At 54.4% G+C, this 26,307-nt stretch overlaps 2 protein-coding genes across 4 annotated transcripts in view; both read left to right on the top strand.

Annotated features, from left to right (window-relative positions):
- IPO9 (importin 9) overlaps positions 1 to 12,520 on the top strand; it is a 46,415-nt gene extending 33,895 nt beyond the window's left edge. For all 3 annotated transcript variants that reach the window (XM_081256170.1, XM_081256168.1, XM_081256169.1), the window contains 10 exons: positions 4,745 to 4,971; positions 6,860 to 7,008; positions 7,464 to 7,592; positions 8,203 to 8,478; positions 8,588 to 8,754; positions 9,304 to 9,437; positions 10,421 to 10,543; positions 10,864 to 10,968; positions 11,148 to 11,224; positions 11,571 to 12,520. In XM_081256170.1, coding sequence (XP_081112296.1) covers positions 4,745 to 4,971; positions 6,860 to 7,008; positions 7,464 to 7,592; positions 8,203 to 8,478; positions 8,588 to 8,754; positions 9,304 to 9,437; positions 10,421 to 10,543; positions 10,864 to 10,968; positions 11,148 to 11,224; positions 11,571 to 11,681 — 1,498 coding nt within the window. In that variant the 3' untranslated portion in view covers positions 11,682 to 12,520. The remainder of the gene's footprint in view (positions 1 to 4,744; positions 4,972 to 6,859; positions 7,009 to 7,463; positions 7,593 to 8,202; positions 8,479 to 8,587; positions 8,755 to 9,303; positions 9,438 to 10,420; positions 10,544 to 10,863; positions 10,969 to 11,147; positions 11,225 to 11,570) is intronic.
- A 10,560-nt stretch (positions 12,521 to 23,080) lies between these two features.
- Positions 23,081 to 25,773, top strand: SHISA4 (shisa family member 4). Its single transcript, XM_081254434.1, has 5 exons — positions 23,081 to 23,209; positions 23,450 to 23,621; positions 24,348 to 24,481; positions 25,181 to 25,348; positions 25,522 to 25,773. The coding sequence occupies exons 1-5, from the start codon at positions 23,137 to 23,139 to the stop codon at positions 25,566 to 25,568; spliced, it is 594 nt and encodes a 197-aa protein (XP_081110560.1). The 5' UTR covers positions 23,081 to 23,136; the 3' UTR covers positions 25,569 to 25,773.
- The last annotated feature ends 534 nt before the right edge of the window (positions 25,774 to 26,307 follow it).

The raw sequence follows: 26,307 nt of genomic DNA, 5'->3' as shown, positions 1-26,307 counted from the left end.
TGAAAGATTGAAGAAGACACAAATAGAAAGATGTTTCATGTTCATGGATTGGAATAATGAATATTTTTCAGATGTCCAAACTACCCAAAGCAATGTACAGATTCAGTGCAACCCCATCATAATTCCAGTGGCATTTTTCATAGAAGAACAAACAATTCTAACATTTGTGTGGAATCACAAGAGACCCTGAATAGCCAAAGCAATCTTGAGAAAGGTAAACAAAGCTGGAGGCATCAGACGTCCTGATTTTAAACTATATTACAAAGCTACAGTAATCTAAACAGTGTGGTATTGGCATAAAAACAGACACAGAGATCAGTGGAGCAGAACAGAGAGCCCAGCTATAAACCCACACTTATATGGTCAGTTATTTTATGACAGAGGAGCCAAGAATATACAGTGGGGGAAGGACAGTCTCTTCAATAAATGGTGTTCGGAAAACTGGACCCTTATCTTACACCATGTACTTAGGTCAACTCAAAATAAATGAAAGACTTGAACCTAAGACCTGAAACCATAAGACTCCTGGAGAAAAACATAAAAGTTAAACTCCTTGACATTTGTCTTGGCAATGATTTTTTGTATTTGGCAACAAAAGCAAAAGTAAACAAGTGGGACTACATCAAACTAAAAAAGCACAGCAAAGGAAACCATCAGCCAAATGAAAAGGCAACCTACTGAATGGGAGAAAATATTTGCAAACCATTTATCTGATAAGCAGTTAATATGCAAAATATATGAAAAACTCATACAACTCAATAGCAACTAATCTGATTTTTTTAAATGGCAGAGGACTTGAATAGACACTTTTTCGAAAGAAGACATACAGATAGCCAACCGGTACATGAAAGGGTGCTCAACATCACTAGTTATCAGGAAAATGCACATCATAACCGCAATGAGCTACCACCTCAAACGTGTTAGAATGGCTATCGTCAAAAAGACAAGAAATAACAAGGTTGGTGAGGGTGTGGAGAAAAGGGAGCCCTTGTGCACTGCTGGTGGGATTGTAAATTGGTGCAGCCACTGTGGAAAACAGTATGGAAACAGTCCTAAAAAAAATTAAAAATAGAACTACCATTTGATCCAGCAGTCCCATTTCTGGGTATATATCCAAACGAAATGAAAACAGGATCTCGAAGAGGTGTCTGCACTCCTGTGTTTATTGTAGTAGTATTCACATTGGCCGAGATATGGAAACAACCTGAGTGTGCATCGGTGGTTGAGTGGATGAAGGAGATGTGTGCATGTTCAGTGGACCATAATATAACTCAGCTGCGAGAACGAGGGAAAGCCTGCCATTTGCAGCAGCTTGGATCTACCTTGAGGGCACGGTGCTGAGTGAAATAAGCCTCACAGAGGAAGACAAATACTGCATGGTATCACTTATATGTGGAATCTTTTAAAAAGCCTAACTCAGGGCTTCCCTGGTGGCGCAGTGGTTGAGAGTCCGCCTGCCAATGCAGGGGACACGGGTTCGTGCCCCGGTCCAGGAAGATCCCACATCCCGCGGAGCGGCTGGGCCCGTGAGCCATGGCCGCTGAGCCTGCGCGTCCAAAGCCCGTGCTCCGCAACGGGAGAGGCCACAACAGTGAGAGGCCCGTGTACCGCAAAAATAAATAAATAAATAAAAAATAAAAAGCCTAACTCATTGTAAAGGAGAGCAGGAAGGTGGTTGCTGAGGGTGGGGAACATGGAGAGACTGATAAAAGGGTACATGCTGTCGTTGGTCAGATGACCAAGAGCTGAGGATCTAACGTGAGATATGGTGACTGCATCGTTTAACGGGACCTAGAAATTAGTGTTCTCACCCAGAAGAAGGTAAATCTGAGATGATGGACCGTCAATGACCTGGATGTGGGAAATCTTTCACGCTGTGCATGTACGTCCAGTCATCTCAGTGGACATAGCTAACCATTTTATAGGTCGGTCACGCCGCAATAAAGCTGAAAAGAATTTAAATTTAGTTTAAATTTTATATTACTCTTATAATCAGAAAAAATATGTGAAGAGAACTCTTTTTTTTGTAATAGTTTTCAGTTCTCTGACTACATGGGCATTGGTTTTCTGGAAAGGTGTAATGGCTGTCTCTGGAAAAGTGACAAAAGCCATGAACATGCACAGCAAAGAAATGGACACTCATACCTGTTTATAAAATTTTACATCATGTGTGGAAGAGTGGACCCCAGGTTAAAAGCTTCCTGTGAAGGGGTGCTAGCTGTGCTTTCTTTCACAGCCAGGATTCTCCATTTGGCCATTTCCCTCTTCAGTTTTCCAGCCAGTTTCAATCTGGCTTATATTCTCATCATGTCATTGAAACTGCTCATTCTCATGTCACTAGCAACCCTTTCCTGGTCATCGTACCACCTTGGCTTTTCTTTCTTTTACCCCAGTTTTAATATATTCATTCATGTCGTGGTGTATGTATTATTGCAAACTGCCTTAAACCATTTCTGAAACAAGATATTTATTGACAGATACTTCCACTTGTGTCTCATTTCTCTAATCATATTTATGCCAGCCTTTCTCCAGAGCTCCAAATTAATGTATGTGCTTACCGGCTATGCCAGGATGGGTATCTTACAAGCACCTGAAAACTAACACATCCACTACTGAGCTTACTGTTTACCACCTCCAGGCCTACCCTACCTGTAGCCCCTGTGATAGTAAAAGTACAGATCTTGTACCTTTAGATCTTATACCTAAAGACAGAGGTCTGTACTCCCAGAGATGCCAGCTCTCTGCCAGGGCTTGGTTCCTTCGCCTCTCCTCCCTTCCTCCCTCTCCCACTGTGGCTGCCCTGGCTCGTGTGCTCAGCTTCTTGTGCCTGAAAATTAAAACTCATGGCTCTGGTTGTGCTCTTCGAACTCTGGGATACAGGTACCCAGAAGAAAGTCAGAGTATACCGGACAGTCCATGAGGCCACAGGAGAAATATAGAGCATTTTCCTGGGATGTCGGTTTTCCCTGAAGACTGTGGGGTAGGGCAAAGAAGAGATTAGGTGTTAGGAGTAATTTGTAAAAAAAAAAAAAACTTTGATATACACTGGCTTCCAGGATAAAGTCTAACCTCCTTAGCTTGGCATAGAAGATCCCATATGATCTGGCCAGATGATGCACTCTGTGGTCTCCCGGACTCTGTAAACCCTTAAAATGAGAAGCCACGGGAAGAGGTAGGGCACAGCCCAGTCCCAGTGGAGGCGGATGCAGAATCCAGTCTGACGAGCCAAGAGCTGCCCACGGCCAGATGCTGGGCCAGCCCTTAAGGAGGAGTTAGGTTAGAGCACGGTGGCATTGAACACAGAGATGTTAGAGATGAGGGACTCCCTGACAATCCAGTGGTTAGGACTTGGCACTTCCACTGCCAAGGGCCTGGGTTCGATCCCTGGTTGGGGAGCTAAGATCCCACAAGCTGCGCAGTGTGGCTTAAAAAAAAAAGATGTTATGGACCAAAAAACAAAGAATCTGAACAAATCTGAGATCTAAGCCCACAGGTTTACTAGTCACTGTGGATCTTTGAACCCAGCAGCTGACACAAATAATATGGTTGTAAGACACTTAAAAATTAAGTTAAGAAAAACCATTTATTGAGAACCTGGGGTCGGGGGGCCTTGTTTCTGCACTAGGTTTTTTTAACATAGAGAAACAATGTTTTTATTGACTTTTATTACTGTTCTGAAAATAACAGAAGTAAAGACTTAGATGATATATTTTTAATAATTGTATCCCATTGGACATGGTAAGCAGCACCCAGTAAATATTTATTGATTGAATTAAGAGGCGAATAAGATAGAACTATGAATAGAAAACAAACTTTTTTTAAGAAATAAAATTTCCTTTTTTAAAATTTAAAAATTTTTATTTTGTATTGGAGAATAGTTGATTAACAATGTTGTGTTGGTTTCAGGTGTACAGCAAAGTGATCCAGTTATACATCTACCTGTATCTATTGTTTTTCAAATTCTTTTCCCATCTTGGGTATTAAAGAGTATTGAGCAGAGTTCCCTGTGCCATACAGTAGGTCGTTGTTGGTTATCGATTTTAAATATAACAGTGTGTACATGTCAATCCCAAACTCCCAGTGTATCCCTCCCACCCCCCCGTAACCAGAAGTTCGTACTCTTAAGTCAGTGAGTCTGTTTCTGTTTTGAAAACAAACTTTTAAACCCTGCAAATAGTACACCAGTTTTGTAAGTATGTGTAAAATGTTTATATACATTGATCTCATCTTAGGATGCAAAAAAACTCCAAAAAGTATAAAATCTTTATAACATGGAAGTTAAAAAATAGTCTCTTACTAAGTAACAGTTGTATTGGAAAAGATTTTAAAACACTGTTTGGAAAATTATATATATATATAATATATATTATATATATATATATATATATATCTTAGGAATGTGACTAAAACAATAGTCTGAGGAATCATAATCACTTAATCACTTAATATCTTAATAATTTGGATGTAACCATGACTGGGATTTGCTTCAAAACGAAATAGAGGGATGAAAGAAATTTTAAAGGAAATAACAAAGACCAAAGCAGAAATAAATTAGAAAACATAGAAATGGTGGTGGTGATAGTTCTAAAAAAAAAAGCCACAGAAAGATGTAAAAACTTAATGGGCTCTAGAAGTAGCTTCATAAAGCTTCCCATGTAAATGCCGTCACACGTGATGCTGACTGGAAACACCAGGAACTGAGGGACCACTGGTGAGCCGTGCTTGCTTCTTTCTTGCCCTCCAGTTACTGTGACCAGCTGAAGGTCTCGGAGAGCACCCACGTGCTGCAGCCCTTCCTCCCCAGCATCCTGGATGGCTTAATGCACCTGGCGGCTCAGTTCAGCTCCGAGGTCCTCAACCTGGTGATGGAGACCCTGTGCATCGTGTGTACGGTGGACCCAGAGTTCACGGCGAGCATGGAGAGCAGGATCTGCCCGTTCACCATCGCCATCTTCCTGAAGTACAGCAACGGTACGCGCGCGGCGGCGGGGGGCGGGGTGGGGGGGCGCACGAGCCCTGCCCTGGCTCTGGTGGTCTCAGCAGTAGAAGCGAAGAGTGTGACTTTGAGTCAGCGAGAGTAGGGTCGCACTGTAGATCCAGCAGCACAAACAGCAGAGAACCTGTGCCTGTAACAGTCGCCGTCTGGTCATAACTGGGAAGAAAGCTAACCAGCAAGATATGCATAATCTAGGACTTTGACAGGAAAGTAAGGGGATTGAGCAGCTAAATCAAAAGCTTCCTAAAAGAAGCGGCCTAGAACTCTAACTAGAAAAGGAAAAGTGAAGGAGGAGATACATGCAAAGGTTTATGAATAAGGTGTTCATTGCGTGTTTTTTATAGTAGCAAAAATTTGGAAATAATGAGAGGTTAATTAATTATGTCCATAAAATGGAATGCTTTGCAGCCGTTAATAATCAAACCTCAAAGGAATTGTTAAAGCCACGAGGAAGCGCTCACCTTGTAGTAAGTGAATAGATTGTTTTCCAAAATGCGTAGAATATAACCCCAAGTTTTGGTTTTGCTTTAGAAAAGGATGTTTGTGTGGTTATGTATATAGAAAAAACACCAGAAGAAAATGCATCAAAATGTTAAGAGTAGTTATCTCTAGGTGGTGGAATTACAGGTGTATTTTTTCCTTTAATACTTCTCTGCATTTTAAGTTTTTCTGCAGTGAGTGTGTATTAGAAATATTAAGGACATTTGTATCTGAAGAGCGAGTGTTGAAGCTTGGAAGGGGGTTGGTTATGTAACGTGATGTCGTACTAAACATTTTATTCAATTCGTTTTTTCACTTAAAAATGTGTCCTAAGGAGGGTTCCACACTGCACTCTTAGATAGTCCTCATTTTCTCTGCCCATCACATAGTATTTATTCCATAAATATCATTTATTTACCCATTCTGTTCATGAACCTCTGGGTTGTTTACAGTTTTTGTCTATTATGGACAATGCTGCAGTGAACTTTTAATGTGTGTCTTAGTGCCCTGCACACTGCATACGTTGTCTCATGCTAGATAGAGGAGGGCATTTGTATTTTTCTTACACAAAGCAGGTCGAGCTGAAGTTGCATTTCTTCACGAGGCTCTGCTTTTGGAAGGCTTTACCTCTTGCCCTCCAGTGGCTGTGGGAGTTCTCGGGCATGGTGACCACCCCCAGGAGATGTACGTGGTCCTCGTCGACACGTGGGAACCTGGGACGAGGCAGTGCTTGGGCAGTTTCTGAGACTGATGTCGTCTTAACACAGTATCAGTGGGGGCTTTTTTTCCCCCTTAAGCATTTGTTTTCATAATCAGTCCAAGTTTCACAAGAATACAGACGTTAAAGGTTTGTCCCAGAAAAAGAGGCAGGTTTTGTTTTAGGGATCGCTGTTGCTGACTCGTCCCTGACTTCGTGTGATCACACACATGCTGTCTCCCAGACAGCTAGCGGCTCTCCCTGCTTTTCAGGTTACTCAGGTGGCCCCAGTAGGTCCCGGGTCAGTGATGTGTAATCAAAGCAGAAGTTGTAAACGTATGGACACCAAGGGGGGAAAACCGTGGTGGGGCGGGGATGGTGGTGTGCTGAACTGGGTGATTGGGATTGACATGTATACACTGAAGTGTATAAACTTGATGACTAATAAGAACCTGCAGTATAAAAAAACAAACAAACAAACAAAAAATAACTAATACTAAACTCTCTTTGGGTTATTTGTATGGAAATATGTTAATATAAATGTTTCAGACATTACATGAAATTTCTAAAAAAAAAAAAAAGCAGGAGTTGTTCACTTCGGTTAGGGCCAAACAACAGGCAGCACTAAGGCAGAAGCACACACAGACCACCAGGCGGGGGGACTCGTGTTGCCTTCTCCACTTCAGATCCTGTGGTCGCCTCGCTGGCTCAGGACATCTTCAAGGAGCTGTCCCAGATTGAAGCCTGCCAGGGCCCCATGCAGATGAGGCTGATTCCCACCCTGGTCAGCATCATGCAGGCACCAGCAGACAAGATCCCTGCGGGGCTCTGTGCGGTATGGCAGTCGTTACGGGGCCAGGGTGGGGATGAGAGAGCGCGAGCGAGCCCCGCACGAGCCCCCCGAGATCCCACCCCGCTGACGCCGACCAGCAGCGTGATATGTTCACGGGGTGATGTTCCTGGGCTACTTCACCCACAAGGACAGTGGGTGGTTCTCGAGGCTTTCAGAAGGGAGCTCTTGTTCCCAAGGTGCCCTCGGTGATTGGACAGTCCCGTGATGACACTGTCCCTGGCTGTCCAGTCAGCCTCCGCCCCCGCCCACCCCTGTGGCTTCTCAAGTGATGAGCTGCCGCCAGGAGACTGAGAGTACCCTCTGCTGTCTTCTTCTTCCAGAAACGTGCCTTTCATGATGAGTGTCTCTGGGTTGGTGGGTGGGCTCCTCACAGTGAGGATCTTGTTGTTGGGCCCCCTCCGCCCACCCCGGAGGCAAGCCCGACTTCTCTCCTGCAGACGGCCATTGACATCCTGACCACCGTCGTGCGGAACACGAAGCCCCCCCTCTCCCAGCTGCTTATCTGCCAGGCTTTCCCTGCTGTGGCCCAGTGCACCCTCCACACGGACGACAACGCCACCATGCAGGTATCTCCGTGCAGGTATCACCACGCAGGTGTCTGAGCCGCGGTGCGTGTGCAGCAGGCTGAGAAGTCGGACACCATTTCCTGCCTTTGAAATAGAAACCCCTCAAATCCGTATTTTACCCAGAGGACCCAGGAAGGGTTCCGACTGCTAAAACCAAGACGTCCTGTGCGTCTCAAAGGTGTGAGTGCCAGCCATCCTACTGTCTGTGTCTGGGTGTTGCTGTGGCGGAAGAGATGATAGATAGACGTGCAGACTAATGAAGTCAGCAAAGGGATCAGCCTTTGGAAATCTGTAGGCAGCGTGGTTGGTGTGAGGTCTGCTTTATTCTCACAAAGACCTGCAGTCCCCCCAGTTACTGCTGTGTCTTAGCTCTGTTTGCTCAGTACCAGAGGTAGAGCTTTACGGTTGGAACTCTGTTTGTGTGTCCATTCTCCCTTTGATGAGAAGCGCGCGTTTCTGAACCGGCCACTGTGGCATGGCAGAGACAGGGTGGTGCGCGCCTGTGTCTGCAATGGCGTGGCTCCAACTCCAGCGGGATGAGCCCCCCAGACCCTGCAGACGGAGGGCTTGTGTGCCCGCGGCTGACCTAGTCCCCTCCGTTGTCTCCCAGAATGGCGGTGAGTGCCTGCGGGCCTACGTGTCGGTGACGCTGGAGCAGGTGGCCCGGTGGCGCGACGAGCAGGGCCACAACGGGCTGTGGTACGTGATGCAGGTGGTGAGCCAGCTTCTGGACCCCCGCACCTCCGAGTTCACCGCCGCCTTCGTGGGCCGCCTCGTGTCCACCCTTATCTCCAAGGCAGGGCGGGAGCTGGGGGAGAGCCTGGACCAGATTCTCCGTGCCATCCTCAGCAAGATGCAGCAGGCGGAGACGCTCAGCGTCATGCAGGTAGGACGGCCCCAGCCCCAGAGACGCTGGCGAGGGAGCGGCCACGCCGCCCTCTGTTTCCTGCCTGGCTGCCTGAGTCCCTGAAGCAGGTGTCCTCCTGTCCCCCCAGTCCCTGATCATGGTGTTCGCCCACCTGGTGCACACCCAGCTGGAGCCCCTCCTGGAGTTCCTGTGCAGCCTCCCGGGGCCCACCGGCAAGCCTGCCCTGGAGTTCGTGATGGCCGAGTGGACCAGCCGGCAGCACCTCTTCTATGGGCAGTACGAGGGCAAAGTCAGGTGGGGCCTCCTCCTCCTCCTCCTCTGGGCGTTCTGCCTCTTTCCCTGACTTGACCTACCCAGCTGCCCGTTGCATTCCTTTTCCCTCTGTTTCTTTCTGGCTAAACTGTATATTCAAATAGCTGCCATCTTGAAATTCCCAAAAGATCGTCGTTGCAGGTAGAGTGTGTGTTTTTGATCTCTGCTGGCTAGAGACCCTCCCCTGCCTGCACCTTCACCCAGCCAAGTGCTGCTGGCGGCTTCCTCTTCTCCATAAACCCAGCTTTCTGACTTTTTATCCTGGACTTAATCCGCGGCGTCTCATCGCCCCACACTCCTTCTGGTGCGGACACCGCTGTGCTGCTCACCCACTCCGGCTGTGTTCAGGGACAGCTCTCATCTGACCGTCCTTAAGAACACGAGATCCCCTTTTCAGCCAGACTCTCTTCTGTCCCCTAATTAGTTGTGAAAGCACCCTCACCCTCCACGTGTCGGGACATAACTGCTGGTCTCCTTGGAGTGAACTCCAAGGGGGCAGCTGATCGGCCTTTTCTGTCTCTTCCTCGCCAGCTCTGTGGCGCTGTGTAAGCTGCTCCAGCACGGCATCAACGCGGATGACAAGCGGCTGCAGGACATCCGCGTGAAGGGGGAGGAGATCTACGGCCTGGACGAGGGCACCCGCACCCGCTCCAAGGCGGCCAAGAGTGGGTGACGCTGCTCCCCTTACACACACACCGCCCCCACCCCCGCCCCCACCCCCGGGCCTCAGGACACCTGAGCTGGGAGGTGGTTCAGACAGTGGTGGGTTTGATAAGAAGCGGCAGAAAACCCCAGGTGAACAGTGGAGCGGAGCGTGTGGGTCCTGCTGCTGCTGAAAGTGGACAGGAGTCCCAGGTACAGGATCCCCAGCGTCCAGCTTCATTCTGGGCCTCGGATACCCACTTCTAGTGCCTTTGTGTCTGATTGCCTTTGGCCCATGACTCCGGTAATGTGTGGGCAGAGCATAGAGCTGCCTTCTTTTTTTTTTTTAATTTACCATCTTGACCTTTTTTTTTTTTTTTTTAAATTTATTTTTTCTGCATTGGGTCTTCGTTGCTGCACACAGGCTTTCTCTGGTTGCGGAGTGCACAGGCTTCTCACTGCGGTGGTTTCTCTTGTTGCAGAGCGCAGGCTCAGTAGTTGTGGCTCACAGGCTCTAGAGCGCAGGCTCAGTAGTTGTGGCGCAGGGGCTTAGTTGCTCCGCGGCATGTGGGATCTTCCCGGACCAGGGCTCGAACCCGTGTCCCCTGCGTTGGCAGGCGGATTCTTAACCACTGCGCCACCAGGGAAGCCCTAGAGCTGCCTTCTTTAACTGCAGGTTTACACTCACCTGTGCTGTTTCTCTAACTGCAATTCCCAGGGCCTGGAGTGCTCCACCCTATGCAGGTCCGTGGTTTCCAGGCTTTTTTACCAGCAAAACCTGTCTCCTCTAGTCCCTGAAATCTCTCATCTCTCCTGACTTCTAAACTCCTGTAACATGGCACAGAATGAAGTTATTTAATTTTCCGTTGTGCCTCAGGGCTGGGTGTGGTCTGGGCAGTGGAGAGCCAGGGGGCGGTGCACTGTGTCTGGTGAGCAGCCTTGCGGTGTGGGTTGGGGGGAGCGGCCCAGGGACAGTGGGACATGGAGCCTCCTCTCTCCTTCGCAGACCCTGAGCGCTGGACAAACATTCCTCTGCTGGTCAAGATCCTGAAGCTGATCATCAACGAGCTGTCCAGCGTCATGGAGGCCAACGCCGCCCGCCAGGCCGCCCCTGCAGAGTGGAGCCAAGGTGCCCGCCCTCCCTGGAGACTGAGCTAGCAGCCGGGCCCGGGCTTGCAGGTTGCTGACTGGGTGTGCTCCTCTCCAGGGTCCGCCTGCAGCACCTCGGGGGCGGCCGGGAGGCCAGCCCTCCCGGCTCTGATTGTTCTGAAGAGCCTCTCGGCCTGTTCTCTCCCCACCAGCACGCTCAGTTTTTCCAGTCGGACTTGGTGGGGGGGGTCTGGCCTGGTCCTCCACCACTGGGGCCCACGGGGCTTTCGTGTCCTGGCCGGTCTGGGTGTGGGAGGGAGACGCGTGCGTGTGCTACAGCTGCTTCTCGGCCCCGTGCAGATGACTCCAGCGACATGTGGGAGGACCAGGAGGAGGACGACGACGAGGAGGAGGACGGCCTGGCGGGCCAGCTCTTGTCCGATATTCTTGCCACGAGTAAATATGGTGAGCGTCGAGGCCAGCCCTGCGCACGCCAGCACCGAGAACCGGGCGCCCAGGGAAGGGCGAGCGGTGGGCCCGCGAGGGACGTCCCTTGGGCTTGTGTACCCCTTGACCTCAGCCATGTGGGTGCTGCCTGCCCCCGTGCCTGTGCCCTGACCCTCCCTGGCTTGGTGTCTCTCCAGAGGAGGATTACTACGAAGATGACGAGGAAGACGACCCTGATGCCCTGAAGGACCCTCTCTATCAGATCGATCTGCAGGTGAGGGTGTCCAGAGACACATCTCGCCAGCAGCAGGGCTCAGCACCATTCCGGGTTGACCTTGTCTTGCCCGGTGGGCAGGGCTGGGGGAGGGCGGGCTCTCTGCTCCCAGGGGCTTCCCGCCTCTGCCCCGTGCTGGAATCCAGCTTCCTGGGGCTGTGTAGTCAAAGTCCTAGGGGTGGATTGCAAGGTGTGGTCTTGGGAAATCCCTGTGGAATTCAGTCTCTGGGTTGAACCTTCCCTAGAGCCAAGGACAGGACGGGCAAGCATCCCTCGGGGCGCCGGCACTAGTGTGAAGGCCAGTGGTTCCCGCCCTCAGGGACGCCTCCCTCCTCGTTCCCTCCAGGCGTACCTCACGGACTTCCTCTGCCAGTTTGCTCAGCAGCCCTGCTACGTGGTGTTCTCAGGCCACCTCAACGACCACGAGAGGCGGGTTCTGCAGACCATTGGCATCTGAACCGGTCCTCCTCCCGCCCCGACGCACACCGTCTTGCGGCCCTCACTGGCCTTGAGATGCACTTTCTTCTCAGCCGAGAGCGGCCTCTGCAGAGTGACACTGACAGTACAGACCAGGCTCACCAGTGCCATCACCTAGGAATGCTGGAACACAGGACATTTCCCAAAGTACACTGAAGAAGCCCGTCTCTGGAACCTTTTTGTCCCCAGCTGTGCCCGCCTCTGCTCCTAGAGTCCTCTGCTGGCCGGGCCAGAAACATAGTGCCCAGAAGGGTTATGTGTACATGGATTATTTGGCCTCACCTGAGGAGCACCGGAAGTCACGACCGTTATATTCTAAAGTGGACCTGTTTCCTTTCGCAGGACATCTGACGTGTTCAGATAGGAATACCCTCGGGAGAGAATGGTGTTTTCTGCCCCCCACCGCAGACGCGCTGGGCCTCGTAGGAGCGAGGGGAAGCCGCGCCAGGGACCCCGTTCCTCCTGCGACACTGAGACTCCCCGTCGAAGGAGGTCATCTTGGTTTTGCCTCGTTGCATGACACAGCCCCTCCCCGACGCTGTTCCTCTGTATACGTGCACGCACACGGGATAAGCCAGTCAGATGGCAATTTGTTTTTCCTTTTTTAGAAAAAAAAAAAAAAATGGGGGAAAAACAGATTTTTTAAAGAAGTCCACCTGACCCAACCGTATTTAACATGCCTCTCACACGCATCCCCACACAGTCTGATATCCAGAGGCTCCCCCTCTCCCTCAGGAATTCTCTAAGGTGGGTAAGTTGTAGCCCTCAAATTTGCAATGTGTATTTTTCTAGGAGAGTAAAGTAATCTTTACAAATGAATTTAGTCTGCATGGTATAAGGTGTCTCAGCACCTCTGCCTTCTATTCCTTTTAGAAGGAAAATTAAAATGAGGGGAAAGGCTTAGGTAGAGCCATGTAGTAGACACCCTTGTATGTTTTAGCTGACCTAGAGGAAATGATGGATTCTCCTAGTTGGGAATTGTCTGTGGTGGGTTCCAAAGTGAATGAGGAGAAGAAATCAGGGGGAGGAAGGTGAATTAGCCCGGCAGCCCCTTTTTTGGTACTGCCCACACCCAGCGCCCCATCTTTAATAGCTGCAGAGTATTTCCTTTAGGGTGGTGGTCTCAGCGGGAAATAGAATATAAACGGAATCTAACTCTCTCAAGGAAAGACCATCCCCCACGGGCACGGATTCTGTGGGGCTGCCTTGGGAGCCTTGGGACTCGTCGCCACTAGGTGCCCCTGCTGGTCACTGCCCCCTACCTGCAGTGGAAGGCCTGGGAGGGGGGTAGTGTTTGTGTGCCCGGGGCTGCCAGCCAGGCCCTGAGCTCATGCCGCCTCTGACCACTGCTCATCCCCCCGTGGTTCTGGTGAGAGGACGGCAGGTCTGGCCACTGGTGCTCGGAGACTCGCCCACGGCTGTGGGTCTGAGGCAGGGCTTGGTGCTGATGGTCCACCAGGCCGGGATGTCCCGGCTAGGCACAAAGGTGTGGTCTCGTGCCCGCAGCGTGGGAGGCGTGGGGCGCTCACACCGGCCGGGCCTGCTCCAGGAAGATCGCCTGCACCCAGTGCCGCAGCGACCCTCCAGCGAGGTCCTTTCCTCCTGCTCTCCGCTCGCTGGTTCTGGGGAGGACCGGGCCTCCCGCCTCAGAACTCGAGTCCTGAAGGAAAGGGTCGCAGCAGCATTTAGGGGGCTACCCCTGCCCCGCAGACTTCATGCTGGGGGCGAGGGCAGAGGCAGCCCCCGGCGTGCAGGCCCTTCCTCGTGCTTCCGGAGCGTGTTCACACACGTCATCCCGTTTACCTGACAGCTGGTTCCCCTAGACGTTTCCATTCTATCCTTGAGGAAGAGAGTTCAGAGACTGCATCCGTTGTCAGGGCAGGACGTGAAAAAGACCTGCCGGAGGCCCGGGGAACTGACAGAAAGTCACTCTCTAGCTCCTCCTTTGTGTCTGTCTGTTTGGCCAAAGAGAGCCAGCTCCAGTATGGAAAGGGTGGGGCTACCTGTCTGCAAGGAGTTGGAGTTCAAGATCAGACCGCTGGAGAATAAGAGCCCTTGGCTGTTCTGAGATCCTTCCAGCCCCCTGACCCTGAAGAACAGCGGCCAGGACACCAGGGCCTCGCCCAGGGCTTCACAGAGCTCTCGGTGGCCAGAAGGGCACGGGTACGAAAGCACACAGGCGGGAAGGGAAGCCGAGGAGCGCACGCCTGGCCTTCGAGCGCACGCCTGGCCTTCGAGCGCCGCTGCTTGGGGAGCACGATGAAGTGCAAAAGAACAAGTGACGCCAAACTGGCCTCAGTGTCTAATTTTAATAACACACCACAGGACATCTGGACACGGTCAAAGCAAAAGCATTAGGAAAGCAAGAGTGGGTACCTGTCCACCAGCTCTCTGCAGGTTAACCCATCGGGTGGTTTACGGTGTGCCCCAGGGCACTGTCCTCAGCCCTCCTTTGATGTAAGTGGCTGATGAGGGTTTTTTATGCCTTACCTTCCAGAAGAGGGTTTGAGGCCATTTACAGAAGAAATAGGTACTAGGCAAGGGCGGGGGAGGCACTGATCCTATTCTCAGATAGGGTCCAAACATCTCTACAAGCTGCAAAAAGTGGGCAGAATCTCTGTGTAAGGTTCTCAAAAGATGCGGATTGACAAGCGCATCCATGAAAAAAGCCAAGCATTCCAAAGCACCGCTGTTGCACAATCCTGTGCCAGTACTGAGTGCGATGCCAGGAGCTGTTCACGCGTCTCTGCAAAACCCCAGTATAGACGAGGGCTGGGGTCGCAGCGCAGCGTCCCGAGCGTCACGTACGGCCACCTCGACCTTCCTGTGCCTGGCAGCGGGCCTGCAGTGCTCAGTCCCGTCTGGTGCCCAACGAGGACTCCGTGACAGAGGAGGCCCATCTGCAAGGGGAAGGCCAGCTGGAGGACCTGGATCGTGTCGAGGAAAGAAGCTGGAGGGGCTGGGGGACTTGCGCAGACAGGACATCGCTCCGGAAGGTTAAAGGCCTGTCCCGTGGAAGACACTAACCCGGCGGACCCGTCACCACTGAGGAGATGGTAACACAGCCGATTCCTGGCTCCTCTGTTTGCATCGTGTTTCAGCAAACATCAAGCCTCTCTCACATGCAAGGCCATTGCGGGGTTCGAGGGGCTTGGCCCCTTCCCCAAGGAGCCAGTCTAGTAGGGGATGAGAAACAGTGCGGTGGCTCTGGGGATGTTATGAGAGAAATTAGTTCTGGGTTGAGTGCCCACTGCCCGAAGGGAACGGCTAATGGCGATGGGGGAGGCCACCCTTGTAGGGTGGCTGACAGCTGCCAATGTTTCAGAAGCACAAGATGCAGGGCTGCTCTACGTGTCACCTGTTGATCTCGTTTAGACCCTCTGCCGTGGATCCTTGACCGTGGCTCGGGGGGAGGGTGTTCGGGGCAGTTGGAAGCCCACTTAGGACTTACAGGAGGCCCTCGGTTCTCCGTATTTGCGATTCAACCAACCAGGGACAGGGTGATCCTGTAGTAGTTACTGTTGGAAAAACTCACATCTTAGCGGACCCGCACCCCACACGATTCAGACCCATGTTCAAGGGTCAGCTCTAACCTTACAGAGTAGGTGCTGTGTCCACCCCGTTGACAGGCGGATGAAACAGGCTGAGACAAGCGACAGCCTCCGGTCCTCGGTTTCCTTCTCTGTGAAACGGGGAACTGACCCCTGCCTCAGGGCTGTGGTTACATGTAAGGAGGACCGGCTTGAAGACCCTTGGGCTTGGGCGGGGGCGCGCCTGCTCCTTGCCTCCCCACCCTACAGTCGCAGGCGCTGGGAGCTGTGTTCGGCGGTCTCCCTGACTCACTGGGTTAGAGTGACTCAGTTTCACAGATGCTGCTGCTAAATTAGGGCCTTGGTGAGCCTTTGGGAAGACAGCTCTGTGAGGGTCCTGCCGTGGGCGCGGGGGACAGAAACGGAGGTGGCGGCGGCAGCTCCTGCCTACCACCTGCTAAGCAGAGCTTTTCCATGTTGGTCTGCGTGACATTATATCGATGTATTAATCTGCTTTCACTAGGTGTTTTTCCCTCCACTTACTCCAGGAACATAGCCGAGTTTTTGCACTTTCCTTGCCTTAGTTGCTTTTGCACGGGGAAGGCAGAACTGTTTGAGGATAAGCGGCTTCTGGATCCTTGATTGAAGGGTTGCATCAACTGAGATTAGGCCCAGGGTCTTGGAGGAAGAGAGGGGGAGGGGTCCCAGAAGACAGGAAGGGAACTTCTAGAAGTCCGCGGGTCTGTGAGTCGTGAGGACCCTGCCCTGATCCTGGCGGAGCACCTGGAGATGTGAGGGCTGGACACGGGGCGCCGGGGCTCCCAGGAAGGTCCCCGTGCCTGGGCCGTGTAAGTCGAGGCCGCTGGACATGCAGGCCCCCCGAACTCACATCTGCAGAGCCCGCCCCCGTGTTTGCACTGTGTGAGGTCCCGGGACCTTTTCACGATCCTGGCAAGGGGAGCAAACCATAGAGACAACAGACTGAACTCCCCACCAGCTGGCAGGATAGAGACTCAGTCTGATCTCATTGGACTGAAAGAAAGAAGCATGGCCTTCTTGCACCCCTGGTTCCCAGCCTGGCTCCCCTGCGCTCACCGGCTGCGGCAGGAGGGCCAGTTCCGCCCAGGCCCTGCCTGTGACCTGCCAGTGACCTCCAGCAAATCCTTTTTCCATTGAAGAGAGAGAGAGAGAGAAGGACCGGAGTGCCTCTGCCGGCTGACCTGCGGTTCTGGTGGGTCTGACTGAACCCTAGTCCGTTTACAGCGTGGAAGCCGAGGCCAGAGGGGCTGGGCAGTTTCTCCAGTTCGCAGAGCCAGGAAGTGGCAGAGCGGGGCCCCTGCCCTGGCCGGTGGTTCGGAGCGGGGACCCTGCATCCTGCATCCCAGCTCCGCCGTTCATCCCCTGGGGCCGCTTTGGACGAGCTGCTGAATCCCCAGCTGCCACCTCCCGGTCCGAGGAAGGCCTCCTGCAGCGATTCTGACTGTGGGGCTGCCTCACCGCTGCTACTGTGGGGGCCATGATTAGTCTAATCCTGAGCCCAGTGGTGTTCTCAGCACCTGGAGCCGCCCTTCCACAGCCGATCTTGCCGAGGAAGACCGGCCGCTTGCATCTGTGCAGATGGTTCACACGGGGTCAGGCTGAAAACCACCTGGGGTCTGTTTTCAGGAAGGGTCAGTGAAGCCTTCCCCAGAGAGGGAGTGGGGACAGACAGGAGAGCTGTCAGCGGAGCCTTCTTCCTCTCTTACCCTCAGTCCCAAAATAGCACTTGTCTGCCCCACCCTGCCCAGCTGGCAGGGCTGCAGGCTGAGTAAGGTGCCATTTAAAGACAACCTGGCTCTACCCGTCTGGCCCGCTGGCCGGACCTGGACCTCTGCTGCTCCTCCAGCCACGCAGGGCAGGCTGGCTACCCCAGCCTGCTTTCCTGAGACCCCGGCCGCCCAAGTGCTGCCTAGACTGTCCTGGGACTCTGGGAGAGGTAATCCTGCAAAGGCAGTGACAAAAGTCCCTCTAGAGAAGAGCGCTCCTTCCTACCTGGAGCTGGAGCAGCGGTGAGGCCCATCCCCATTCCCCCTGCACACACACACATCCCTCCCCCACCGAGAGGATGAACACAGGAGACAGCATTCCGTTCACGGCAAGAAAGAGTCAAGCCTGGGTCTTCCCTGGTGGCGCAGTGGTTAAGAATCCGCCTGCCAAGGCTGGGGACACGGGTTCGAGCCCTGGTCCGGGAGGATCCCACATGCCGTGGAGCAACTAAGCCTGTGCGCCACAACTACTGAGCCTGTTCTTGAGAGCCTGCGAGCCACAACTACTGAAGCCCGCGTGCCTAGAGCCTGTGCTCCACAACAAGAGAAGCCACCGCAGTGAGAAGCCCGTGCACTGCAATGAAGACCCAGTGCACCCAAAAATAATTAATTAATTTAAAAAATAAAGAGTCAAGCTAGACACCAGGAAAAACCTGATGAAGGAGAAATGTGTGTTTATCCTGGGGCAGGGGGAGCCAGAAGACCCTGTTCCTTCAGTGCAATGAGATTGTATCAGGCAGAGGAAAGGGTGTAATGACCTCTCTGGAGGAGCTGGGTGGACAGAGGCCCGCGGGGTGGAGGAGGGCCCAGTGCCCGCAGGGCTCTCCTGAAGGAGAGCCTGACTGCCCAGAGGCGAGGGAAGGAGGGAAGGGAGTCACTCTGGTCTCTAGATGGCTCAGCTTGGACCATGAGCCAGGCGGTCGGGAGGGGCAGGAACCTCTGGAGTGGAGGCCCCAGTGCCCCAGGGCCTGGGGAGGTAAGGGGGGCCTCAGGGATGCCCAGGCCAGTCTGCTCTGATTTGAAGAGGAGCGTCAAGCAGCAGGGAGGAGGCCCTGGTCATTGCCCCACGGTGGGATGACTCAGCAGAGTACTGCCACAGCCCCGGGCCAAGCCCAAACTGGGTCACGGGCTTGCCCTGCCCTCTCCCCCGCCCCCCCGCTGCCCCTGCTTCCCACACAGAGTACTGCTGGGGATAAGGGCTGCGCACCAAGGTCTCCCCAAATACTGCTCTGGCCCGGCGCAGAGCATCTTACACATGTTCAAGGAGAAGCAGGAGGTGAAGTGGAAAGGCCTGGGCTTTGAAGTCACAAAAGTCAATTCTAAATCCCAGCCCCCCGTGAGCTGGGAAAATTAACTTCTTCCAACCCAAGTATCCACGTCGGTACAATGGGACAAACTTGAAACAGGAGGGAAGGGGGCAGGGCACAACCTCTGAAAGTGGTTGACAGAGCCCGAGGACATGACATAAACTGATTAGAACCAAGTGGGTCCAAGATGGCGGACGAGTCGACTCTCACTAGACCTTGAGCCTCAGGATTCGCTCACTGTAACACATCAGCAAGCTGAATGACACACCCACAGGTGCCATGACAGTTCCAAGACGGACCATAAGGATCAAAAAGTGGGCGGTGGTCCACTTCCTGGAAATCCCCGCCCCTTCCCCAAATAGCTGGAATACTCCTCCCGCTCATTAGCCTATGAACTGACCCACCCCTATAAAAGCTGACAGCCCCATACCCTGGTGCCTTTCTCACCTTCTGAGATGGCCCACTCTCTTTCTGTGGAGTGCGCTTCTCTCTAAATAAATCCACTTCTTACCTATCACTTTCTCTCTCACTGAATTCTTTCTGCAACGAGACATCAAGAACCTGAGCTTCATTAAGTTGTAAAACCAGGTGTGTGATCTCAGTTGGAAGACTGTGGGTTTTGGCCGGGTTCGAGTCCCGGCACGTGGGTTCGAGTCCCAGTCTGAGGTGCACGGTTTCAAACTCACGTGCAGTTAGCTGTTAGTATCGCCATGATTATCACACTCAACGCACTCTGCCTCCTCTGGTCCAGGAAAGTGTCTGTCCCGCTCACTGGGGGCCGGGAGGCCAGCTTGTTGAGGGGACCATGCTCCCGTGTGCTCTTGCCTGCAGAAGGTCTGGGGAAGCCCCTCCAGGCCTAAATATCTACCTTCCAGGGCCCCCAGCTTTCCCACCCAAGCCTCTCCCTCACTCCCTCCCAGCCCGGAGGCCTGGCTCAGCCCGCAGGTCCAGGTCCAGGTCGGTCACGGCCACAGAGCCGGCCTTAGCTCCCTGCCTCCAGGCTCCAGCATCCCCTGCTGAGAAGCGCCAGCCCTCCCATGGCTGCCTCTGGCCTGCCCGCGGCCCCCTCCTCACTCTCTGCCTTTGTCCAATCACCTCCCATCACCTGCACTGAAAAGTTTTCCTAGAATTTTGCAATTAGAAAATCACTGATGTTGGACTTCCCTGGTGGCACGGTGGTTAAGAATCCGCCTGCCAATGCAGGGGACACGGGTTTGAGCCCTGGTCCGGGAAGATCCTGTGTGCCGCGGAGCAACTAAACCCGTGAGCCACAACTACTGAGCCTGCGCACCTAGAGCCCATGCTCCACAACAAGAGAAGCCACCGCAGTGAGAAGCCCGCGCGCAGCAACGAAGACCCAACGCAGCTAAAAAGTAAAAATTGAAAAAAAAACAAAAATCACTGATGTTGCTGAGAGCTGGGTGTCCTGATGAGCAGGAACCAGGGGTGTAAACTTTGAAGAGAACTACTTGGAGAAAAAAGGAGAAAAGCAGGAAAATAGCTAGAAAGGGATGAGTTTCGGGAAACAGGTTTTGTTTTGCTTTGCTTTATTTCGTTTTAATAGGAGAGATTTAAGATTTTGTTTCCTAAGGAAGGAAGAACTAAAGACACGGAAAGAGGGGATGCGGAAGAGGGGCTCCAGCAGATGCGCTCTGAGAGCACGTGGGCGCGCAGCCGGGGCAGGAACGGGACAGCCCTTCATCGGAGAGTCGCTCGGCAACCACGGGGGAGCCCCCGCAGTGAGGGCTGTGGGGTCTCAGGGAGCACAGGGCCCTAGGGTCCCCGCACTCACAGAGCCTGTGGTCTGGGAATGGACACACCGTCAGGCGTGGGGACCTGGGAACTCTCTCCATACACCCGTCTTTGTGGCATTTTTCACGGCTTCTGCGTCAGGACAGATGTACGCTGCCCCCCACCCCGCCCCCATCAGACTACCAGCCGCTTCCTGGTCCTCACTTCCATTCTCCTGGTGGGGTGCCAGCGCCCACAGGGGCCCAGGACGGGGCAGCGCCTTCTTTGGCCGCCCTTCCCTAACCTGTTTAGATTCTGTTGGGTCTTCCACACCTGGGACACTGGAGAGACTCGCTGTCTGCTGTTGGGCATGGGAGCCACCTGGATTGCTGGACTGATGGACCCTTGTGATGAGAACTCAGACTTTAGCCTCTCGACAACTTTCTTATATAACTTACAGCCGTGTTCGTTATATTGATCATGCTGTACATTACAGCCCTAGTGCTTATCATCTTACAGCTGGGCGTTTGTACCCTTTGACTGCCTTCATCCAACTCCCCCCCTCCCCTGGTGACCACAGATTTTTTCTATGAGTTTGTTTGGTTGTCTGTAATTGACCCACAACACTCACTATGTTAGTTCCTGTTCACAACATAGTGATTCAATATTTCTTTTTTTTTAAGCATTATTTTTAAGTTAATTAATTTATTTTTGGCTGCATTGGGTCTTCGTTGCTGTGCACGGGCTTTCTCTAGTTGTGGGGAGCAGGGGCTACTCTCCGTTGCCGTGTGCGGACTTCTCATTGAGGTGGCCTCTCGTGGCAGAGCACGGGCTCTAGGCGCGCGGGCTTCAGTAGTTGCAGCACGCAGGCTCAGTAGTTGTGGCACACGGGCTTAGTTGCTCTGCGGCATGTGGGATCTTCCCGGAGCAGGGCTCGAACCCGTGTCCCCTGCATTGGCAGGTGGATTCTTAACCACTGCGCCACCAGGGAAGTCCTGATTCAATATTTCTATACGTTCCAAAATGATCACCATGATAAGTCTAGTTACATCTGTTACCATACCAAGATATTACATGGCTATTGACTATATTTCTCACACCATATTCCTCATCCCCGTGATTCATTTATTCTGTAACTGGAAGTTTGTGCCTCCTAATCTCCCTCACCTATTTCTTTCCTCTCCCCAAGCACCCTCCCCTCTGGCAACCACCTGTTTGTTCTCTGTATCTATAACTCTGTTTTTGTTTTATGTTTGTTCATTTGTTTTGTTTTTTTAGATTCCACATATGGGATATCATACAGTATTTGTCTTTCTCTGTCTGACTTATTTAACTTAGGATAATACCCTCCAGGTCCAGCCATGTTGTTGTAAATGGCAAAATTCCATTCTTTTTTATGGCTGAGGAGTATTCCATTGTAAGAATACACCACATCTTCTTTATCCATTCATCTGTCGATGGACACTTAGGTTGCTTCCATATCTTGGCTGTTGTGAATAATGCTGCAATGAACATGAGGATGCATAAATCTTTTCAAATTAGTGTTTTCATTTTCTTCAGGTAAATACCCAGGAATGGAATTGCTGAATCGTATGGTAGTTCTATTTTTTATTTTTTGGAATCTCCATATTGTTTTCCACAGTGGCCGCACCAATTTTCATTCCCACCAACAGTGTACAACTGTTCCCTTTTCTCCGCATCCTCACCAACAAATTTGTTATTTGTTGTATTTTTGATGACAGTCATTCTGGCAGGTATGAGGTGACATCTCACTGTGGTTTTGAATTGTATTTCTCTGATGATTAATGATGTTGAGCATCTTTTCATGTGCCTGTTGGCCATCTGTATGTCTTCTTTGGAAAAATGTCTATTCAGGTCCTCTGCCCATTTTTTTTAATCTATTTTTTTTTATGTTGAGTTGTATGAGCTCTTTGTATATTTTGGATTTTGACCCTTATCAGATATATCATTTGCAAATACCTTCTCCCACTCAGTAGGCAAAGCCAGCTGGATTTAGAATGCCTCTGCCACTTACTGGCTCTATTACCTTGAACAATCCCTTCAACACCCTTGAGTCCTAGAAATCTCTGTCTGTAAAACGGACTGATACAACCAGTGAGCTTAGTTTCGCTCGTGGGATTCCGGGGAGCCCCAAATGAGGGGCCTGTCTGAGTGCCCTGAAGGATGCACACAGAGGGGCTAAGAGAAGCTTTGGATTTTCTCCACAGCTTGGTCCCCTGCATGTTCCTGGTCAGGGAGCCCCTGGAGCAGGGGCACAGCTAGCAATACTCAGTACAAATTTGCAAGGAGATTGATGACCCACTATGGGAGTGGGGGGCAGGGCCTCCCTATGCCCTCTGGCTACTGCAGTATCTCAGCGGGGCTGCTTTTTGAAGAAAGGGGTTTTCACTGTCAAGGGTGTCGGACTGGATGGTCCCCAGGTGGCCCCAGCTGCCTGCCATCCGGACTGGTGAGGCCATAGGCTGGCGCATGCCAGGGCTGTCCACTCGGAGGGGGAAGGGGCCACTCAGGGAGCCAGCGCAGCTGGCAGGGTCCAGGCCTGTGGGCCCGGCGGGGACAAAGCTGCTCTGAGCTGCCTCTCAATGGGCGCCTGTGTTCTGAGGTGGGGGCGGGGTGACCCCCGCCTCCTCGGTCTCCTCCCGCCGCCGCAGGATGTCCCGGGCTGGACACTGGGGCAGAGGAGGTCCCGCACAGGGAAGGTCAGAGTTGGCCGCTGCGCCTGAGCACTCGGAGGTGGCACCAGGATCCGGGCTTCTGGGGGCCGGGACGCCGATTGGGCCGAGGCAGGGGGCGGGCCCGGCCGGCCGCAGCACCCAGCAGCCACTGGTCCCGGGGGGACTTGGAAGGAGGAGCCCGCTCGGGGCGTGCCCGGGGCGTGTCCTGGGCGGAGCCCGGACGGGCGGGGCGCGGGGGCAGGGTCAGCGCCGACCGGCCGAGCCCCGCCCAGAGTAGGCGGAGAGGAGCCCGCGGGCGCGCTGGCCCCGCGGAGCTGGGCGGCCGGCGTCGTCCTGCGCGCCCCGCGCCGCTCCCCGCGCCCCGCCATGCCGCCCGCCGGGCTCCGCGGGGCCGCGCCGCTCGCCGCGATCGCGCTCCTGGTGCTGGGGGTGCCCCTGGGTAAGGGCCGGGGGCCGGGGGCGCGGGGGAGGTCTCTGCGCGCGGTCCCGGAGACCCTGGGGGATCCCCGCGCCCCGGCGTTGCGGGGTCCGCGGGAGGGGAGGGCGGCGGGTGCCGGGCGTGGGGCCGACCCCAGGGGCCGCTCCGGGCAGAGGCCTCTGGGCGCAGGGACCAGGGTGGAGCTCCGGGGAGTGGGAGTGGGGCTGGGTGGCCACTGGGTACCCCCGTCCGTGCCCGCAGCGCTGGCCGGCGAGGACTGCCTGTGGTACCTGGACCGGAATGGCTCCTGGCATCCGGGCTTCAACTGCGAGTTCTTCACCTTCTGCTGCGGGACCTGCTACCAGCGGTACTGCTGCCGGGACCTGACCTTGCTCATCACCGAGAGGCAGCAGAAGCACTGCCTGGCCTTCAGGTGGGCTCCGGCCCCTCCCCTCCTTGTCCGCCTCCACATTCTTAGCCCACACCCAGGGCTCCAGCTTGGGCACGAAGCGGGGCTGTAGCGCCGGGGCTGGGGAGTTCCAGGAGGGGCCGGCTAGTTACCGTCATGTGGTCACCGCTGGCTGGGCTGAGCCCTCCCCTCGCTCCGGGCCTGCGCACCCGGGCGCAGTGGAGCTCTGGGCGCAGTGGAGCTCTGGCCGGAAGGTGGGAGACGGGGGTCTGATTCCCAGGTCTTCTGCTCACCAGCTGCATGGTCTTGGGGAGGACATGTCCCGGGTGGGTCACTGTTTCCTCTCCATGAAAAAGGGGGGACACAATGAGTGGTTTTCAAACTTCTTATTGGAGGGGACGCTGACATATAGAACAGGTATAGGGAGGCTGTGATGAAAGTGGGATCTGAGAAAACAGCTCTGGATCATTTCCCAGGGGGCTTTCAGGGCTCCCGTGCTGGAGTCTAACCAGTTAAGTCATGGACGGGGGCACACACTCCACATTCCCGCCGGCCGCTCTCTGACCAGCAGGCCGCCTGGCCTTCCGGGAAGAGTGGCCCCCTAAGATCTACCCACACCGGTCGGGCACAGCCCCACCAGGAGACCCACATCTCGGTTTGTGGTGGCCCCCTGCTGGCCAGGGGTCCGAGCCCAGTGTTACTGTCGGCATGGTGAGGTTGGAAGGTGAGGGGACCTGTTCTTTGTCTAAGTCCCAAGACCATAGCGGGCATCGCCTCCGCCGTGATTCTCTTCGTGGCCGTGGTCGCCACCACCATCTGCTGCTTCCTCTGTTCCTGCTGCTACCTGTACCGCCGGCGCCAGCAGCTGCAGAGCCCGTTTGAAGGTGCGTCCGTGTGGGACGGGCCAGGGGAGCCTGAGCCGGGCCAGGCTGAGACCCACGGTGGGTACCAGAGGTCAAGGGGGTGGGGTTCTGCAGCAGCGTGGGCTTCCAGACACACACCTGCCAGCGTGTAACCCCAGAAACAGGAGCGTGCAGGGGCATATGTGAATGCTGAACTGGTATACACGAATGCGCCTGCGCCGTTTGCCGGCATCAGTGTGTATGCCCTGGGTTTGTGCATGCTCTTGGCTTTTAGGAAGCTCTTGGGGTGGGGCCTGGAGTGTGAGCATCATCGGTGCGCTCCGTGCTCGAAGGACGTGTGCCTGACTTGGCGTGTGCCTGACTGCACATAAGCCCAGACTGGTGGGTGTGGGAACGGTGACTCCCGGGCAGGGGATCAGTGTGGGGGGACCCCCACTGGGGGCAGCTCTGCTAGGCTGCAAGATTCCAGCCCCACAGCGGCCATCTCCTTGCCCAGGTAAGACGTTCCCCAGGCTGCGCTCTCTGGCCCAGGAGGTCTCTGAAACCCCCTGAGGGAGCAAACTGCTGAACCCAGACTGACCAGCCAGGGCCACCCGCAGGCTTTCTGCTGGACTCGGCCGAGCAGGGTCTGGGAGCAGAGGCAACAAGGCCTCCCGGGCCGGAGGGGGTGGCTTCCCATGGAGGCAGGGCCCTGAACGCTGGTCCTCGTCCCCCACCTAGGCCAGGAGATCCCAATGACAGGCATCCCAGTGCAGCCGGTGTACCCGTACCCCCAGGACCCCAAAGCAGGCCCTGCAGCCCCACAGCCTGGCTTCATGTACCCACCCAGTGGTCCTGCACCCCAGTATCCACTCTACCCGGCGGGGCCCCCTGTCTACAACCCTGCAGGTAAGTGAGCCCTTTGCTCCCACCTGCCCACCCCCGCCCCCTCACAACCGGAGTCCTTCTCCCACACCTCCAGGCTGCCTTGGCCCCGTGGGTCCTGCGTGGCCCTGCGGTCAGGGGTTCCTTTGCGCCCTCCCGTGCCGCCGTGACCCTCATCCTGTCTCTTTGGCTTGCAGCTCCTCCCCCATATATGCCACCCCAGCCCTCCTACCCGGGAGCCTGAGCAGCCAGCTGCGTCTCTGCCTCTGCCGTCCCTCAGGGATGCCCCCTCCTGAACCTCCATCCGGCCCGGGGGTGGGCAGGGTCCTCTTCTCGCCAGGCCCAGACCAAGCCACGCCCTGAGACCTTCTGCGAGCAGAGCCCCAGGGCGAGCAACAGGAGCTGAGCTGGAACTTGGCCGTGAATGAGGGGTGGGTGGGGAGGGCCTGGGACGCGTGGACTATTTTTATCCGGGGCGGGGGAAGGACAGGAAAGCCTGGGTCACAGCCCCTGCTTTCTTTTAGTCCTTCTCCCAGGACCCCAGCCGGGAAGGCTGGGCCGCTCCTGTTTGCCCACCGTGGGCTGAGGGGGCTCCACCGGCCGTGGGCAGAAGCCCTCCTCCTGGCGCCCCCACGGGCCGTGCCCCGGCTGCTGGATTAAAGCTGTAATGACATGTCATGTGGGTTGTGTCATTGGGCCACGCACAACTTCCTGGCTCTGCCGGCAGCCCCACAGCCCTGAAGCGGGGGGGGGGGGGGGGGGGGCGGGCGGGTGCCAGGGCTGGAGCACAGGCAGAAGCCCCCAGGCTGAGGGCTCCTCGGGCTGGTTCCCAGAGCCGGGGAGGTGGATCTTGCCACTGCAGGGAAGAGGGGGCTCGTTGGTTACACATTCCCCGTGAGGAGCCGGCGAGTGAGGCACCGCTAGCCGCCCAGGGACCCCTGCCCCCATTCGGTCGGGCCCCTCCCCCGTCGGACCTGGGTGTG

Source organism: Mesoplodon bidens (genome assembly GCF_964165515.1).
Source record: "Mesoplodon bidens genome assembly, chromosome: 2".
Lineage (NCBI taxonomy): Eukaryota > Metazoa > Chordata > Mammalia > Artiodactyla > Ziphiidae > Mesoplodon > Mesoplodon bidens.
This window is presented reverse-complemented; position numbering and strand designations above follow the sequence as displayed.